Source organism: Rissa tridactyla, chromosome 10, assembly GCF_028500815.1.
Source record: "Rissa tridactyla isolate bRisTri1 chromosome 10, bRisTri1.patW.cur.20221130, whole genome shotgun sequence".
NCBI lineage: Eukaryota > Metazoa > Chordata > Aves > Charadriiformes > Laridae > Rissa > Rissa tridactyla.
In genome coordinates, this window is record NC_071475.1 from 5,311,469 (window position 1) to 5,331,656 (window position 20,188).

The 20,188-nt window shown below is 45.7% G+C and overlaps 1 protein-coding gene across 4 annotated transcripts in view; it reads right to left on the bottom strand.

Moving 5' to 3' along the window:
• Nucleotides 1–19,968, bottom strand: part of GRIP2 (glutamate receptor interacting protein 2) — an 86,280-nt gene extending 66,312 nt beyond the window's left edge. For 2 of the 4 annotated variants that reach the window (XR_008468750.1, XM_054216562.1), the window contains exon 1: nucleotides 19,459–19,968. Coding sequence is in view for 3 of the 4 variants with exons in the window: in XM_054216562.1 (XP_054072537.1) it covers nucleotides 19,459–19,498 (40 nt within the window). In the remaining variant the exon portion in view is untranslated. The remainder of the gene's footprint in view (nucleotides 1–19,458) is intronic. The other 2 variants (XM_054216560.1, XM_054216561.1) reach the window with 2 other exon arrangements.
• Nucleotides 19,969–20,188: the final 220 nt, after the last annotated feature.

Sequence of the window (20,188 nt, forward strand, 5' to 3'; positions counted from 1 at the left end):
TGCAAGGTCCTCCCTGTCTGCCGAGCCCCACCGTCTGCCCTTCTGCTAGCCACCAACCCAAGCTGTGTCTTTGGGTTGGGTTTTGTTGTTTTCCTCGGTTTAAGATTAAGAACTGGGGCATTGACAGAAAAGACAAGTTGCTCCACAAGCAGCAGAACTTGTTTTTCTGATTTCTCATGGCTATCTCTGATGTGGATTCTCTTAGGTCTAATAGTAAGGTCAAATCTACCTCCCTGCCCTTGCCTTCTCATTGAGGACACAAACAGGAGCCTCTCCTCTAACCAAGATGCCTTGTCCATTAATCCTCTAGCAGCCAGCTGGCTGATTCGTAGGAGTCAGCTGCATATACTTAAATCAATCTTAACTCCTAGGAAATACACAACTTCCCTAAATTAGGGATCCTTGGGCTTCCTGAATGGCTTGACCCATTTGTTGAACCCTCACCAAGGCTGACTTGCTGCCTTTCTGAGACACCCCATCAGCCCCCAGCTTTCGTGGAGCCAGTGGGGACGTCCTGAGCCAAATTCTCTCTCTGTAGCAACCAGCAGCAAAACCAGCCTCGATAACACCACGACTTTTCTTAGTTAAATTCCCAACAGGATAGGAGCACAGGCATCAGGATCTTCTGACATCAGTTAGGTCTCAAGCCAACCTCTGTTAAAATGGGAAAAAAAAAAAAAAGGTTCCCCTGAAAGAGCACTGATTTAAGAGTTCATTAGCCCTGCCTGTGCGGGGAGAAAGGAAGGTTTTTTTCATTTAGAAGAGTTATTAGTCTATGTTATTAACAGAGATCACCTCTTAATGAAAATCGGCATTGGCTAAATAAGATTCTGTGACAATTAGGCTTGCTGTCTGCAAGTTGTTCAGATTCCTGGATTGCTTTAAGACAGTTCCCGCAGAGAAAGTGCATTAATCTTGTGGGAAGACCAAGAGGTAAAACCTCCCATTTGTTTAATGGAAAAAAGACAGTTGGAGACAGTTATTTCGCCATAGGGTAATTGCACTCCTTGTTTAGAGAAATGAATACTAAAACAGCGTTAAGAACCAAAAGCTGTTCACGCTAACGCAAGTCGGTATTTTTTGCTGGAATAAAACGAGGTTGGAAGCAGGAACCCAAATGACTAAAACTAAGTGCGATTTGATCCATTTTGAGGAGAGTTATTTCTGCGAGTCAGGGGAGGCATTTATCTGTAGTCAGGTAAAGAGCAGGTAGGGGTATGCGAGGGTGGGTCAGGCAGCTAGTGACGATTCAAACTGGGATTTTAAAGATACCTGAGTGCCTGAAGGTGCAGACATGTACCTCAAAAACACACTTTAATCATCAATCCGTATCTTTCGGCACATAATCACCTTTAAAAAGTTGTCATATCACTAGAAGGAGGGGAGGGAAAAAGAGATATATCCATGCACGCCCATTCTGAACCTCAAATTCGTGTTTAGCTCCTAAATTACGTAGCCTCCATTACAGCCTGGACAGGGGCTGTACCATTCTTAGAGGACTGCAACGTAACCCTTCCCACCCCTCCCCAGGCCGGCACTCGCATGGCATCACACCCCATGGCATTTTATGCACCAGTTTGGGTTTGATTGTAAGGCCCTACACAACTGAACCTCCACACACCACGCTAAGGGCAGTCTGGGTTATTTGAGCAGATCAGAGATGGCTGCGTCAGCAGCACAGCGGTGGCCTCCCATCTTCAAAGCACTTGGCCTTTAACACAAGAGACACGCAGATCTAGAGAGGCTCGGACAGGAAAACAAAGCAGCCCAGTTGGAATACCATTACAAACAGATTACATGATTTCCTGAAACTACTTAATTACAGAGTCCACGACAGCCCATGAGCTCCTCCCATGCCTCCGCTTCAGGCAAGAGTCTCTGTTTCCATGCAGGATCCCACCTTCCTCAACAGGTGGCTTGAATTTTCTTTCACTCAACTAAATCCAAAGCTCCTTAGGCCCTTGGAAAACCTGTACATGAGTTCATTAAGCCCAATACAGATGTTCAGTTCTTTTCGCATCTCCAGAAATGCATTGCTCCAGCTCTGTATCAGAAAAGAAAATAAATAAATAGAACCCAAACAAACGGGTGAAAGCATCTGCCGGTAATCTCCAGACTGCTTTCCCTAGAATACTGCAAAAGTTGAGCTTGAGTTCATGATCCTGCCCTACATAAAATTGGCCCAAGCATACAGCAACAAACACACTAAATCCTTAGGCAAGACAGCCCGTGCTCCTGTGAAATGCTTAAAAACAAGAAGAAAAATGTCACTTTTGCTTTGGGATTCTGCAGCAGCACAATTTCATTGTCATGACACTGTTTTGCTCGCTGCATCCAAAAAAGCCCACAAACCTTCAAAAGGCCCAGTGTTTTCCAGCTTTCTCTTCTCCAGGAGGTGGAGTGGGGTGTTTGGAAGTATGTGGGTGAAAAACACAGTGCCCATCACAGGTCTCTTCTCCACCTCCGTCAGCACAGGGCACCCTCAACGCCACTCTCCCATGGCAGCCACTCAGCCCCAAGCAGGGCTTTGAAATGCATCTTCTCTCCTTTGCACCGGCAAGATTTTAAAAAAAATAAAATAATTCCCCTTAACTGGCGAGCTCAGACTGGAACGGACCAAGTTATTTTGCAAGCAGCCCCTCCCTAATTTCATCAACACACGCACCAATAAATCTGTGGTACCAATGGCAGAGGCTGCCTGTTGTGAAGAAGAGCCTCGTGTTTTTCCCTCCGCTGGCAACAAACCCCTCCACAGCACGTATCCATGAGTTACACAGAAGACAAATGAGGGCTTAGGGAAATGTTTTCTCTTCAACTTCTCCTATCACAAATTTTCTGAGAGCCCAGCCAGAGCGGACGGCCATGCTGTACAATAACCGCCCTTGCTGGAACAAAGTCCTTGCCCCAGAGATGACGACTGAACCGTCTCCCATTTTCCCAGCTACTTTTGGTGGGGAAAAAAAAAAAAACATCCCAAGAGCGTTATCAACCTGCTGCCAGTACCTGTGCCAGCCCCACCGCAAGGAAGCTGCACTCCCTTCCCCAGGCTGGGAACGTGCTCCACCGACTGCAGCTTCTCGCGCCGTCCGAGGGTTTTGTGGCATCTCCCCCACCCATTTGTGCAGCCATTGCTCCTGGCATCTGAGCCAGGCAGAACTTGTCCAAACTTTGAGGTTATTCCAAGAGGAAGTTGTACTTCTTAATTTCCTCTCCCTGACGCAGGCAGCATGAAGTTCATCTCCCCACACCCTCCACGTCTCCCCTTCTTTTCTTCTAAAGCCTGTATTCATTTATCTACCAACCCTTCTAAGGCACGTATAATTTCATAACCACCTGCTGCTTTATTCACAGGAAGCAGATCTAGAAAAGATACAATAGCCTATTGTTCAACAGAAAACTCCGTGCTTTGTTCTTTTATTTTTTTTTCTTTTTAATAAGAAACCAAAATTACTTTTAAAGGAACAATTTGTTTCAAGCAACCATTTTCAACCAGAAATTATGTAGCTAGTTATTTGCATAGCAGTAGCCTTTATGAGACCAAGACATGAGCCAGAAAATGCCTCTGTTATCAAGCAGGTTGGCTTCCAAGGGATACCAGAGTATATTTCTTTCCCCCTGCGAGCCCTGAGCACATACATAACACTGCTGGAAGACGACTCCTGCTCGTGTGAAGAGAGTTTCAGCATTTAGTAAACGAGTAGAAGATCTAATTTTTGTGTGTGTGTGCACAAAGCCCATTTAAGTTGGCTCTGCAGAGAAGCCAGACTTTGGAAAGATTTAACTCACGTCAACTTTTCACAGGATATTAAACACCTCCCAAGGACTGATCCAGGTCCCATCTGATAAGAATGAATGCTGGACCCGTCTTGCAATGCCAAAATCTGGTACTCCTCATGTTTTCTTTAAATACACGGCGTTCCATAAAAAAGCATAAAAGGGAAGAAATGAAAAAGACACAATTTAAGAACGTGCAATCAACCCGCCATTACAGTCACGTCTTTTATATACCAGAGACATTGCTACGATGCGTTGTCTGTCACCCGTTATTGCTTTGGAAGCCAGTGCAGAGTAACTTTATTTATCTAATCAGCGCATCTGAGGCAGTATGCGATAGAGGACCTGGAAGCAGGTCTTAATTTCCACTCAAGCTGTACAGAGAAATGGAAGAAAAAATACTTGAAAAATTGACTAGATTTTTTTTTTTATTAAACCCCGCTCCATTTTTTTGCTTGGTTTTCTGTGAAAATTAACTTTGCATGCTGTCTGCACATCCATCCATCTGCTGTCCTTTTGCACCTCTGGAACCCAGTGGCCAATATCCGTCAACCTAGGAGGGAGAGAGAGCAGCCTGAAAGAGGATTATAGCCCTGAAACTTTCATTAAAATTGTGTTTTGAGTAGGAAAGACACAAATTATTGCTTTCAGCCAAGCAAAGAGCTGCTGGGCAAACCACCTCTGGACCAGCTTCACCACACATCTTCCTTTGCATGGTAGGGAAGAGAACAAAGGATAACGGATGCAAAACCATTGACAATAAGGGTTCTTTTGCTCTTCTGCTCACAGAGGAGCTTATGTTGTTCTTCTGAAGTAACCCGTGGTTTCTTTCCTTTCTTTAATTTAAAATTATCAGGGACGACTCTTTCCCCATTCTGCTGAGGGTATGCTTTAGTCCATTAAGTTAGGCTTATTAAGAGCTTCTTGAAGGACAGCACAGGCTGGGTCTTCAGCATAAACAGCTTTTCCCAAACATCTTCACTTTTATTCACCTAACCCAAAGCATCCCCTAAAAACATCCATAGGTCTTTTCACTCAGTGAGTGCTCTCCAGTTCGTTTTTCGTAAGCACTCCCCAGCAAGATTTGAATTTCTAGTGTTCAAGACTGAAAATAAAGAAAGGGACTTCCCTTCTCGCAATCCCTCTCACCCTCCCAGGCATTTTCAGACAGCTTCATCAGTTTATATTTATGAAGGACCCGGTGGCAGGGGAAACTACACAGTTTCTCACCCCCTTGCAGGTCGTATTTGCACGCACAGACACGCACACACATTACGTGTGGTACTTTTGTGCATGAGGGACAAGAATAGTGCGGAAACCAACTCAATAAGATTATTATTTCTCAATGGTTCTACTGCCTGAAATGATGTTATTAAAGTTACATTTTCCAGTCAATCTGGCAATTTCTCTTATTAAGCAGCGTAGACGGTACTGGGGAGAGTCCAACAATAAGCTAGGAAGATGAAATATTGCTGATATACTGATCGTGTTATCTGAAGAAAATACCTTTCAAGAGTAAAAATTAAAGAGAAATAAGACACATTTTCAGACTGATCTTTCATGAAAGTTATCCAAGTGAGCAATTGCAATATGGTGAGAAATGACCGATAAAGTCTAAGGCCATTCCCAGGGAAGAATGCCTCTCTAGATACAACTGGGTTTATTAAACTATGCAGCAGGCAGCAGTAAATCCTAGCTGGCAAGGGATTACAATTCCCCCTATTAACTCCACACAAGCTTCCAAACTTTTTCTTGAATATGGAGATGGATAAGAAACGCAGCCTGCGGAATCCAGACGCTGGGGACTTTCCTTCTTTCAAGCAACAAATGCCACGCTACGTGACTGTGGAGTGAAATCAAATAAAGAGAGCTCTATTGTGGCTTTTCAATCAAATGAAATTAAATACTGACAGTTTATTAGACTTTAGCACTCAAATCACTGGTGCAACTTAAACCTAATGGCCACTATTACCGGCTTGTTTAAAAACCCTTCCGTTAGTCAAAAAGCAAAACCAAGCTTTGTTTTAAGAAAAGCCATCACGCCTGCTTTCACTGCCTCCCAGTTGGGAAGGTTTGTCAAAAGGCGCACCCAAGCAGGCAAAAGCTTTTATTTTTGACATATCGGTAGTTAAAGCAAAAAAAAAAAAAAAAACAAATCAGTGTCCATATTACAAAATATTTTGTGTTGGGTTTTTTTCTGTCTTACCTAACACCGGGCTTGGACTCACAGAGGTCCAGGGAGGAGATGGGGAGACAGGACTCAGGTGCCATTGGCAGTGCCAAGAACCGAGCACCCTCGAGCACAGCCTGGGTGTGAATATGCAGCACACATCAACAGTCTGGGGAGGACGGAACAGGTAGAAGTCAGGACTTCCACCTTTTGAAATGCAGATCAGTTTGCTGCAGCGGCAGTGATAGTAAATTCTTTGACCTACTTTGCCTTTTACAAACTCCCTTTTGGTCCCTGTGATCTTTGCTTTAAGAACAGTACCTGTTGTCTTCCACCCTCCAAGATCTTATAAAAGAACCATCAAACTGAGAGGCCGTTAACTTCCCGGGGGGGGAAGCTTCAGAAGCAAAGGGAATTCCATACTGAAGGGAAGGGGAGAAGGGAATCTGATCTGGTGCAGGAGCACGGCAGCAGAGCGCATAGCTCTTCAATGGGGACGTAGAGAGCCAGAAGTTGGGAAGAAAAGCTGTAGAGATTCACACTGTATGTTGGAACATGTGTCTGTGTCCTCCCTCTTTCCACCCCATGAGAAGAATCAACCTCCTGGACGTTGTGTTACTGGATGTCTTGTCATGGTCATGACGGACGGGCATCTTTCTAAAAATCACTTAGCACCCCTCAGACACGGGATGTGGGGCACGATTCACAGTCATTGAGCTAAGCTCCTTGACCTGTATTATGCAGGGGGTGAGACTGGACTGTGAATGGCTCATTTGGCCTGAAAACAACCCAGTCTAAAAAAAATAAAATAAAATAGGTGAACATGCCATTTGGGCAGAAGCTGGCTGAAAAGAAAAATCACAGTTCGGTCAAACGGTCATTTTTGCCCATAAGTCTTTTCTGTGATTCTGGCCAGTTCAAAGCTTGAGATCCCACCCTCACATGACGAAGGAGGATACATCAGTATTTCTCCAACAGAGCCAAAAAGCAATAAGTGTCCAGCTTCTCTGCACTACCTTTTTCTGCCAAAAGATGCTCAGGTTCAAACAGAGGAAAACCGGAATACCCGCTACCCATCATATACACAGATGGGAAGTAAAGAGGTAGAGCATGAGTTTTGAAATAAATGTAGGAGTAACAAACACTATCATTGGATATCCTTGAGTTTGTGAATTAGTGGGTTTAAGACAATAGTTTTTTCTTCTGGGCTTTGCTACAGCCGCAGAACTTCTCCCAGTTCATCAGGGAAATAGCCAAGCGCAAATCTCTTGTAGCTGGCAGTAGATAGGGCAGAGGAAACCCCATTAGATTCAGCACAGAGGGACAACGAGGTGGCAACAAGACACTGTGCCAATGTTTAGCTGGTAATCCTTTTTGAAGAGGGACTCACTACAGCTGGAATACCATGACATTGTTTTACTCCTATAGCACTTCCAAGGGAGCCCGTGTTACACAAGTAAATTAAGTGCTCCCAAGAGCATAGATGAAATTTTAGCACCTGTGCTAAACTTACAGCATGCAATGTGGAGAGCAATGAAGAGTGGTAAACCAATCTTAAGGGAAACCTGCTAGAAAATATAACTCCTTAGATGAGGAGCTGGGTCAGACCCCTTCTTACAGTGAATCGCATCCTGCTTCCCTGCTGATCTCCAGGAGCAACATCAGTTTGACACGGGCAACGCCTGCACCAGCAAGATTGAACAAAGGGTGGGCAAGGGGAGCCCAGCAGGGCTGCTGCAAGGAAGGTCATCCTGCCACTTATCCAGGTTAGCACCCTCTCTCTGCCCCAATTACAAGCCCGCTCTTGCTCAGGGAAAAGGCTGAGAAAATGAAATGAGGAATCAAATCTGGGAGATTTGCTGTGCCGGTTCAAGAGGTGGCTGAGATTGATTCACACGACCCATGGACCCGTGTCAATCTCAGTGCCAATGGTAATAAGAAAACCCATGCAAACCACAAGAAAACAAAACCAACAAAACAAACAAAAAAACCCAACAGGTAAATCAGGCAACAGCAGAGATGCACTTCAATGCAGTTACATTTAATAAAAGCATAAGCCAGGGATCAAGGGGTGAAGTGAGAAAACAGATTTATACAAAAACTGAAGGACGCCATCAGCGCTAAAATAAAAAAGTCAAATAAGCTACGAGAAGGAGATATCAAAGCTGTCCACGACCTCGTTTGCTACTGCACTGATCTTATCGTTTCAACTAGGCTACGGCTTCAAAAGGAGCTATGAAAAATCAGAGCAGTCTGGTGAACCAGGACAGCCCTGGCTTATTGTAGCCTACAGCCGGGCACGTGCTGAGCCCCAGCCACGGCCAGGGCAGGGCTGGCACCAGCCTCAGAGGCTTCGCTGACTGCGGAGAGAGAATAAACCAGCCTGACCCAGCAGAGAGCAGGTGTAGCCAAGTCCCCAGCCTTCTTTTAGGCAGGGGGGGCTATATCTTCACCAGCTTTTTCCATCATCCCATGGGCCAGTGCACCAAGGTATCCCACAGCCAGGTTTGCCAGCCCAAGGTTTGGGAACCCTTTTTAGGAGGTCTGCAAAGACAACCGGTACTGCTGGAAGATGGCATCATTTGAGAAGACATTCAGTGCAGTAGGTTGCAAATCAGGTGTTTTATCCTGGATTTGCACTGCATTCTGATGCAAAGTGCTTAAAAACCAGTGGGAGTCAAGAAATAAGGAAGAAGTTCCAGACAGCATTAACTACTTTAAAAGAAAGATTTCCGGCACCCCATTTAGACTTGCTTCCAGCTTATCCACGAAGCTCCGCTAAACCTTACTAAGACTTAATTCCCATAAATGTGATTCTCCCCTAAGTGTTTAGCTAAGTAGCAATGTTTCAAAAAAAGTAAATACCAAATCGTGGGAGTTGGATTATTCATTCATGTGGTAAAAGCCATTATATATGAATATATACAGATGTTCCCACTTCATGACTGATCTAAACATATGTAGATTTTAGACTCTGACACACAAACCATCCATTATGCAATGGCCCGTGTATGCGGCTGGGCTGCTTTTATCCTTGACTGTGTCAGAAGGATTCACAGGAGCTGTGAGAGAGATGGAATAAGCTTATAGTTAAAAGACTAAAGAAAGTTTAAGCTCAAGCCTTGCTTAAAATGAAAGGAAGGGGGGAGGAGGAGAGAAATCAAAGAACGAGGGAATATCAGATTTAGCAGGACAAGAAGATGAAAGTTTCAAAGCTCAAAGTTATTTGATGTTGGAACTGGTGCGGTCTGACCCCATCGAACCAGCTGTTAAGAATTTGCCTGAATTGTCCATTAAATCTTGCTTCCGACAAGCTCTGCTCCTGTTTTTGCCCCACTTCTTGCTTCCCATCAAGACTTGCCTTGGCTGCAGGCTCTGCTGACATCCCATCCTCCAAACCGGCTGGTGTCCAAAGACCAGCACAGCACCACCACGATGAAAGCAAACAGCTGTTCAGTATGAAAGATGGATAAGACCCCGCTGCAGCGACATTATTAATGCACTCCAGCTGTTTTATGTAGCTGCCTTCATGCAGATGGCTGTGCTGGTTTCCAGTTGCTTCACATTGCATGGGTAATGCAAAGCAGGTGGAGAAGCCAATCTCAACTGAAGCCAGCAGAAGAATTCCCAAAAGACACGGAAACTCCTAGCAAAAATCAGAACAAATTGATGCAAGCTGGGCTCCGCAATCCTCCAAAAGGCTCACAAGAGATGCTTGCTCTTGTGAGCACCTGTGAGCAAACAGGGACAGCCTTGGGATTTTCACATAGAAATCCTGTTCCGTGCAGGATTCGAGTCTCACAGTCGTGTGGCTTAATTTTGGCTATTTTTTTATGTTTAAAATCCAAAATCATCCCAGCCAAAGGATTAGCCAGGAGTGGGGTGCCAGCTGCAGGAGAGACAGGCTGAGGAACAGGGACACTGGTTGAAACAGCACTCGCAATCCAGTGAGAGCCCGAGCTCTCCTGAGCACCACACGAAGCCGGAGGGACTGGCTCATGGCAGACTCTACCCAGGACTGGGGAAAAGTAATTTTTGCATTACCCGAGGTAGATACTTGCTCCAGCTTTGAACAAGGCAGAGGCTGAAGTTGAACCTGGCTGGGATGGGGCGGATGCGCAGGAAGCCCCCCCGGGGCTGGGTCGAGCAGTCCCCAGCAGCACAGCCCCACACGCACCCCACAGACCCGCCTTCCCCCCACGCACTGCAACCTGCGGCCCAGCGCCTTTGTAGGTGCAATGGACACCTGAAAAGATGCAGCTGCGAGTTTTACAGCTTACGGAGGATAGGAGGTAGCAACGAACCGGGGAAAAATCCAGGGGTAGCTAAAGACCGCAGAGTTTCGGGAAGAGAGGAGACTCGTGTGGATAGCCTTTCTGCACTCAGGAACACAGACCGTTAAGTGTAATGCTTCACATTATGCTTCCCAAATACCCACTTAATTTCCGATTCAACAAGGCGCTTGTGCTAATAAAAATTAAAACCAGCAGGTTCTGTCAAGTGTGTAATAGATGTGTGGAAGAGCAGCGCGCGCAGGTATGTCTAAAATTAACTACGAATACTAAAAGGGACCGCTTTCCAAACATCAAGAAGTCTGGGGAACGCTGCAGCCGCGGGACGCGTGCACTTGGCGGGGTGCAGGTGCCTGCCCAGCCCCTCACCGCACTGAGGGACGGCGGGGCTAGTGGGGGAGAGCACCCCCGTGCCAGGCACCTCCTGTCCCCACCGTGCTAACCTCTAGATGGGGTCTGGATGTCTCTGAGAGCAGATATTGCCAAGTACTTACCTCTTGCCGCTGCCAGCCAGAACCAAAGGCAGCTGCCAAGTGATACATTTCCACCAGTTTTGCACAAGTGTGAACGTCTACGGGTCTAAACTGGTGCAAGAGAGCTGAGTGCGAGCACTGGGAGACGAGAGAGGAGAGATCAGCTCCGTGAGCGTTAGATACAGCAGATCCATTTAATGATTAAACACAGGCGATTGTTTGCTTATAAAATGCAGTGTCACATAAATCTGCTAGGAGCTAATTGCCCATTATAGCTCATGGTGCTGCTTGAGTCGGCTGCGGCATGATAAAGGGACTTTTAGAAAGGAGAGAAAGCCAGCGCAGCTCCGCTCCCTCGCCTCCGTCACATCTCCGGAACGTTTTGTTTTCCAGTTCCTGCAAGGTGAACACTCATCCCCCCTCTCAGTGACGGGATCCCTCTGCCAAGCTCGCTCCGGTGGGAAGGTAGGGGGTAAACTGAAACACAAGGGGGAAGGGGAGTTGCTTTGATTCTTTTTTAAAGTTATTATTAATAGCAAACTTCTCTCTGTTGTCTTGCGCCTCTTGCCCAGCCTCACAAATCACGGCAGCTATCTGTGCTCTGCCTTGGAGCCAGCCTGGAGCTGAGTGACATTTGCCACCACCCAGATGGCAGTGGTCACCTCGCAGAGCCCTGCTGCAGCAGCCAGGCAGGGGGGAACGGCAGGGAAAAGATCCAGGCGCTACACAGCCAGGGCAGGCGAGGGAGCAATGGACTGCAGGCTGAAACCTGGTTTTGGAGCAAAAATAGGAAGCAATGAGCGATGTGCCCTCTGTCTCAGAGCTCTTCCAACTTCACCCTGATTTTAACTCCACGGGTACAAGGTTTACAAGTCACCTGGGCTGTCGGATCCAGATCTATACGTACCTGAGTAGCTTCCCACTATCTCCCCAGATTTCAGGCACATCTCTGTGGCTCTATCCCAGGACCTTATCTAGTCCATCCCTACCTCGCACACCAACACTTGATCCCCATGCATGGCTCTGCTCCGTGCTGGGGAGGAGTCGGCTGAGGATGAACCTGCAGAGACCGTGCCCGGGGGGCTGCTGGGCTGCGGGTTCAAGGCTCTCTTGCAGCATTTCACAGCAGGAAGGAACACGATCTGTTTACACAGTAGGTTATATGGGAAATGCATTACATTATTGAAAAAAAACCTTTAGCAAAACACGTACATTCATCTTATGCCAAGAGTTTAATCCTACCCAAACGGCACTGCATTCCACAAAGAAATTATCCTCTATAAATCACTGGGGCAGGAGCAGGCCACATCCCTCACATTTCAGGCTGAACCATCCACTGCTGTAATGACCCCACATGGATCGCCCGTCGTGCCAACAGCAAGAAAGGAGGGGATCTCCACTGAGATCTCATGAAGAAGCAGATTTACTGCTGGGACAACTCCACTAAGGCTGGTGGCTCAACAGTGAGGACCTGTTAGAGGCTTGACTCAGACCTTCATCATTTGTACAGTCGTTCACATGGTTGCTCGAAGACAGAGGAGCAGATCCATGACTTAGCTCAGCTATTCGGCTGGGGAAAGCAGCTGACTGGAGCTGCGCCATCCCATCCTTGCTACGGTGAGAGCTCCCGCTGGGCAGAGGATGGGAGCACTGGACCTGCGAGGACCAAGAGGGCTCAGAGGAGGGAGCAGAAGCCAGGAGGGAAGAGTTATTTGGGATACCAAGCAAGTCAGTTTGCTCAACAGTTGCAAAAAACTTGGCACACAACATCCAAAACAGCAGCAGACACCAGATCAGAGACCTACCTCCCTCCTTTGGGAAAGAGGAGAATGCACCAAAGCAGAAGGATGCTGCAAATCCTATTTTCATCCATACGCCAGGGCTGCAGGGAGCCAGATCTTACTCTTACCAGCACAAGTTCTTGCCTCGCAGGACAAAAGCTATTTATTCTTTTTCTAACTGCTCCACAGCCCTTCTCGTCTCAACGCCAACGTTGTTCTCCCCAAACCTGAGCCAACTCGTAACTTACAGCTTCATTAGGATATACCAAGTGAGTGATAATTATACACTGAGGCTGGAAGCTAAAGCACTGCTGGGAAGAAAACCACAACTCCTTCCACCTTTCTAACGCGATTTCATGAACTCGCACACTAAGGAACGGATCGGCTGTGAGGCGCGATTAAGTGGGATCATCTCTTCATCTCTCAGCTCTACTAAATAATTTACAAGGCCATTTTGGGACTGACATGCAAAGCAGTTTAACAGTGATTTAACAAAAAAGTATGATAGTCCATCCTTTCATGGTTTCCAGGTGTTGGGACCAATTTACTTCACAGCAATTTTCATTTCTCGGCCTTTTTTTCCCTCCTCCCCACAAAAACCTGCAGCTGCCAACTATGCTGGCATCTACAGCAGCTAGGAAACGAATTTCCCTGTGAAGCAAATTCTTCCAGGATGAATTGAATGAAGGCAGAGCTCATAATTGCACATTACTGAAAACATTTCTGATAAAAAAAATGGGGGGATATTTTTATCCACATCTCCAGTCGAAAATTGCTGGGAAAGATGCTTTTGAAAAGCCATCATCTCCAAGCATGTAATTATCAGATCCTTGAACAAAAACACACGGTCAAAGAAAAAAAAAAAAAACAACAACTTTAATTGAAATAAAAAAAATCAGGGATGGCAATTGTTGGGAATGGAAGGAGAGAAATTCTTCACCCTGTGTGATTTTGCACGTCTCTTAAGTTACCAGACTGATCTGTAAATCCACAGATTAATAAATTTGGCAGCTGAGAACATCAAGCTTAGTAATTATTTTTTTTTTTGGTTATGAACAGAATAATAATATTTAAAAAAAAATCAGAAGCAGACTGGCAGTCAGACTGTCACGGAACCAGAATTTCCCAACTCCCACGTAAGCACGCTTGTCTTGAAACAGTATTCTGCCACCTTGAATAGACAGCCGTACAATGACCTGGGGGTCCTATCCTATCAAGGCTTAAGACCATGCCTACCCTGATGGGATTACTCACATGCTAAAAAAATATGCTGTAGCTGAACTGACAGCTGAAAAGAGCCTTAAATGTACTTACGCCTGGTAGCATTCAATTGTCAATTGATGAATGTTGCTAAATATTTATTTTTGCTCTACTTTCCTCCAGTTCTGTGCCAACACCTCTTTCTGATTATTAGTACTTGTTAGCTTTAAATATTTCTTTTGTTTGCAACACCTAACACATGCCTAAACACAAAAGCATAGGCACCCTTCTCTGCAAGTTGCCCGACACCTTTTTCTGACCTTCTGTGTAAAATTTCGTATGATTTCCATCCTTAAGTAAATAAAATCGCAAGCAATACAAACTGGCATCCACACGTAAGTATCAATTTTAACAGTCCATTTTCAAAATAAATCAAATCCTACCTGCCCTAACATATACAAACACTTGGTCAGTGCGGTTATCCTGGGCTTATATGGATTAACAAAACAGAACAAATATTCTAAAGAATCATGAACCGGGACATAAAGCCAAAAGCAAGACTTAACACACCGCATGAAATCCAGCCCCCTACTACGGGTTGCTCAAAGCCAGGGTGCACCTCTTCCAGCAGTAATGAGATTTTCTTAAGCAGGGAGGTAAACGCCTGGGCTGGAAACTGGACTCCAACAGTTAGTGCTGGAGAGAAAACCTCAACAGCAGTTGTTCAGCTGACACTATGGACTGACATATTTATGAAATCTGCCTGGCCTTTGCACTGAAAAACATCCTTCTACTAACAAACGTGTACTAGCTGATGAGATGTGCATGAGCTCAACCTTTCAAGAGGAAAACCTCTTTAACCTCTATACAGGAGGGGAAAAACTGAATAAAAAGATAATTCATTTCTACAGGCCATGAAAAGTTGTAGGAGATTACTTTAGTCTTTTTTTCTCTGATACGAAGCAATTTTGGTAGAATGGGTCATCTCTAGAAAAGAGCAAGAACTCATTCCCACTGTGTAGATCAGCTCATTTATACTTAACACAGTCAACAAAACTGTAAAGACCTGACCACTGAAGTCCTGAAGGCATCAGCAGGTATCCTTAAGACTTTGCGGAGGTCGGGTAAGACATCACTAGACTGCAGAAAAGCAAAATCCAATGTTCAGCATTAAAAACCAAAACAAAACAAATGGAAGCGATATCAGAGTGGGGCGAGAGAATGAGAAATCCATCACCACCTTTTTCAGTTTTTCAGTTCCTGGAACTGACCATCTGTGTGTGAGCTGCTAAAAGAAACGAGGAGGACTAACCACAAACCTGCATTTACCACAAATAAGTCATTCCTACTCAATTTCTTTCTATGACAGAGCGACATTTCTGGGTAGATGGAAAAGGCAAGTTGTTATATGTCAATTTTAGAAATGCTTCTGACACTGTTACACATGCTATTTTTATAAGTATGTTTGGGAAGCAGGATACAGATGATTATGAAGTGTATGCAAAACTGATTGGAAAACCACACACTGAGAAAATTCATCAGTTGTTCACAATCAGAAGGGACGGATGTATTAAACAAAGTTCTGTAGGGGCGCAACCCCAGGCTGGTAAGACTCCCGGTTTTCATTAAATGACACTGATGATTGCAGAGAGATTGCTCTTACTAAGTTTACTGACAGCTACCAGCTAGGAGGGACTGGAAGTAGGCTGGAAAGTAAATTTTGAATCCAGAACGATTCATACACGTTTGAAAAAACAAATATACAACTCAGTAGAGGTGCATGCAAGCTACCGGACCTGGGCAGGAATAATCAAATGCATAAAGGATGGAGAAAAACCATCTAAGTGACAGTTGCAGAAGGACTCTTCAGACACTGTGGGTTGCAAACCGAATGTAATTCCACAGTGGCACGTCATACACAAGAAAAGCTAACGCCCTGGTACGTGTAAAGGTGGATATAGTCTGCAAGATATGTTAGATCATCCCTTCATTTTAACTCAGCACCAATAAAAGCCTCAGCCTGAATGCAGGTTTGGATACCACAGTTCAAGAAAGATGCGGTCCAGCTGGAGTTCATTCAGATCGCATCAGTGCGGTGTGGTCAGACATCTAGAAGACCACAACTTCTGAGACTGGGGAGAGAAATGAGTTATCTGTGTTAAAGAGAAGAGAGGAAGGAGAGAGAACGGGTTATGGCTGTGTTCAGACATCCGGAAGAGTGATGCACAGAGGGAAGGAGTAATATGTCATCTGCCTTAGGAGAGGAAGCAATGGCATCAAAATTGCAGATGCAGAGTTTTTCCGTAATACTTAAGTCTAGTGAATGAATTTGAGCCGATGTGGTGTTTCCAGCATGGATGTATTCAAACAGAAGGCGGTTGGGCAATACCATAGGTATGACCGATACTAGCTTAGGGCAGAGGAACGGCCCAGACAAACTCTCTCTGCCCAATTTTGGCTCAAGGAAATTAAGATCGCTGTGATTCAGCTCCAGACCCAGAGATGTGCATCTTGCTATGCACAACCCAGTTACTTTTTCTCTTAATCTTTCATTTTGCTGCCACTGAGGCAAAGCTGACAAGTGACGTAAACAGCTTGATGAGCAGGATTTATATTAAATAGCACCATTGTGATAAATTCTTCAATAAGAAAGATAAAATCTTTCTTCCTAGGAGAGTTATCTATGAAGATTTCCTGCTGTCTTATTCTAGCTCCTCACATTAGTTTTCTATCCCTTTTAGACATATTTTTTTTTCTCTATTTCTCCCCCTGTCTATTTGGCAAGCTGGGAAGATCTGGGGCTATTGCAGAGAGAACGCAGCACAAAACAAGGGAGCTGATCCCATGAAAACCAACAAACAGGAAAGGGCCGAGATCTATTAACAAGTCTCTTTTCCTGGCCATTCCCACCCTGCAAATAAAGGGTGCAGCTTACTGGTCAGGAAGAATGCAGAGGAAATTCACACTGCTCTCCGTGGGCTGCAGAGCATCCAGCTCACACTAAAAGCATGGCTTCTAATGGCAAGAAAAAAAAAAAACCACCGTAAAACCAAACAACAAACCCAAACAGAAAAGCACTGAACATCTTCATCTGCTATCTCTATTTTCCCTTTGCCTTCTACACAAACCATATATTTTTAAAAATAAAAAATAAAGAAGTCACCCAAATTCATACATCCGAAATAGAGAGACTCTTCTCAAGTTGCCTGCACTGCAGTGAAGTAACCATTTAACTTGGGCTGGTTTGCGACAGGATTCTCAGCTGGTCACTTGAAGCAACACAAGAGATTCAACGAGCTCTGTCGTTCTGCCCACCCCTGCAGGGACCCTGCAGCAAGGACTAACCCAACATAAAGTTTGCTAGAGCAAAACATACAGCGTCTTCCTGGACTTCAGAAAGGCCATAAAGCATTTCAGGGAAGTCCTCCAATTGCAAGATCGCAAGATCTTTTGTGGAAACACACACTGGTATCACACAAGCCACACACACAAGCTTCTCTAACCAGAAGATAATCGCTTCCCCCACCTTCCACAAAATATCACTGCTAGTTTGCATTTTCTGACCCATCCACTCTGAAGGACAGACAAAAGCTCTGTATTATTAAAATGTTCCATCAGAAAACTTTTGAGAGTGGCTAGTGGAGAGGAAAGACACCTAATGGTGGTGAGACCAGCACTTCTGAAACATTTGGATGCCTCTCTGAAACAATTCATCTGGTTTCCATTTTTGCCCATCACACTTAAAATGCTAAAATGAGTGATAAGATAGCAATTTACTGTATGGCTTCCATCTCAGATGATTTCCATATGAGGAGATAAGTCTCATGAAAAAGCCAGGTTATCATGAGAAAAAACACATTAAGAACCCAGCTGAGTGACCAAAAGAGAGCTTCACTGCGCCTCAGCAAAGGCCAACCCAACCTACTGTAATCAGTCCCCCTCAAAGCTTTTCTCAATGTACTAAATTAACTAAGAAAAGGGATGGCAGACATTAAATGAGATGGTTGCACATCCCTCCCTCTGTCTTTGCTCTGTGGCTGGTGCAAAGGATGGACTCATCTGTGGGACGCAGAGGAAACCAGCACCTGGTACTTGGGCCTCAGGAGCACCACCAGCACAAGCTGGTAGGGTCTGATACCAAGGTGAAGAAGGCTTCCTTACCAGCTCCATGACTGCACCATTCCCTTGTACGCAACAGAGCTACACAACACATTGACTCAATGTTCTCCAAGAAAGTTTTGGAGCTGAGATCAGGAATATTTCTCATTTGGTCACTCAACACCTAGGCAACATCACCATGTGCAGCAACAAAGCGATCACTGGAACTTTCATGAATGAAGCACCAGATGCCTTGGTGACGTGTTTGAGGAACTGGACGAATGACCCCCTCCGTAGCTGGTGGCCTCCAGGAGACTCCTCCAAAGTAGTCGGTGTCAGACACCTCTGAGACAGGGGCCCAGCTTATGGCTCGGCCCCAAGAGCAATGGGAGCTCCTGCCAAGTTCTCTTTTGATCTTTTCATGGAACGGCTGCATTCCTGCCCTGTTAAATCACGCGCCCAGACTCCCTCTGCCTACCAGGACTCATCGCCATGTCTCAGGCGGCTTCAAAATAAGCCCCAGCCCTCAAACCACTCCTCGCTGTACTGCTACAATAAGTGGACATTGCATCTAGTCATCATCCACGGGATTAGGCAATATAGCCCAGCTAAACTGCTTTACACCTGGTCTATTTTACCCCTCAGATTTAGGGAGGGAAACCAATTTTATGAAGTTAGGTTCATGCTTTAGGGCACCTTGAGGCCAAGGAGAGGACAAAGTCAGTCCCACTACATCACTTCAGGCAATGTAAAATGATTCAGAAACCATGAATTACCTCTGTACTTCCAACGCCTTTGCTTTCAGAAGGGAAACGCTTGCATCAGAGCAGAAGAGCGAGCTCCATGCAGTATATTTAGCTGCAACAAGCAGAGCTACAGCATGCAACAAAGTACCTGCATATTGCACCCAGTCAGAAATACCAGAGCCTGTCCATCCTGGAAAGACCAGGGTCAGGATTTGGTGACTGTGCCCTTTGTAAAGGTGCCCTTCCACACGCACCTACCCGCTCTTTTGCAGAGATGAAACAGATTCTTACACTGCACAGTAATAGCGAATTGCTCACCCCAGGTTTCTAAAACAGGGGTTAGCATCTCATTGAAACGGCAGATTTCTAGCAGGAGCTGACGTATTTGTTAGACAAGGTAGCAGGAGATTCCACTGGAGGTGGGGGAGATGGCAGTGATCCCCCCATGTTCAGCAGAGTCCCTTACCCCCGTCTTCCCCCCCCCCCTCAAGCCCTGTATTCACCATTGCTGAATGCCCAGCCCATTCACGCGCTGATCTTGCAAAATAAGAGAGTTACATTTAGATTTTGGGGTCTTTTTAAAAAAAGAAAAACTGCTGTAAAGGCTCCGCAATATCTCGGGTGCCCTAAGAGCAGCCCCCGTGTCTGCCGATCCTCCAGCTGGAGAAGGGGAAGGAGGGAGGCAGCCTGGAGGGTACTCTCCAGTGGTCACAGGGAGAAATTCTTTCCAGAGAAGCAGAGACACATTTTGCAAATCAAAGCAATCAAGTCACAGTTTGTATGCAAAGGTTCAGATTTGTAAAACCCCCGTCAAAGTAGCACATGACATTGTTAATGATATTTAAGGTGGTTAAAGGAAATCACGGTAAGCAAAAGTAAACTACTGGAGGAGAGGGGGGGAAAAATACAGACAGGCTCACTCACCAAAGTCTGCCTGCAAATCCTTTTTCAGTCCGCAAAGCATGTCTGCTGTTATCTATCAAATCATTCAACTAATTGCAACGGCCGCTCCTTTCTCTCCCCCTGCCTGCACTGGAATCACTTTCCAGCCAAGCTCCGGCTCACTTTCAGGCTGCCTCCCACAGCCGAGCGGGGCTGCAACACACACGCTGCTCCTCACTTCACGGCAGGAAAATAAAAAAGGAATCGTCCTGGACGCTCCAGTTTGCGAGGACTCAAAAACGTGGCAATCCTTCAGAAAGACATGTCTTTACATGGCTGTTTAAAGTGTGACTCGCCAGTCCCGTGTAGAAATAGGAAAATGAAGGGTATAGGTGTTTTTTTAGCCGGTCCTAAAAATCCCGTGCTAGTTCTCTCGGCTCGCCTGGCCATCAGGCATTGCAAAGCAAAAGTTGGAAGCGCAGTGATTAAACGGAACAGCTGGTCGAAGGGGAGGCAGCCACTGAACCCTGACTCTCCAGCAGATGCAGCAAATGTCAAGCGTGCACTTCATTCCCGGCGGTATTCCACCTCGCGCCCCGCCGGCCGAGAGCGGGCATCATCCCATTGAGATGTGCTGGCCCTTTGCTGCCTGAGCCCTTCTGGGGCTTCCATGGGGATTTCAGGCCGGGGGGGGGGGGGGGGTGAAGGAAAAAAAAAAAAAAAAGAATAAATAAAAGGAAACGCGGGCAGCCGGCGCTGTGGCGGAGGTACC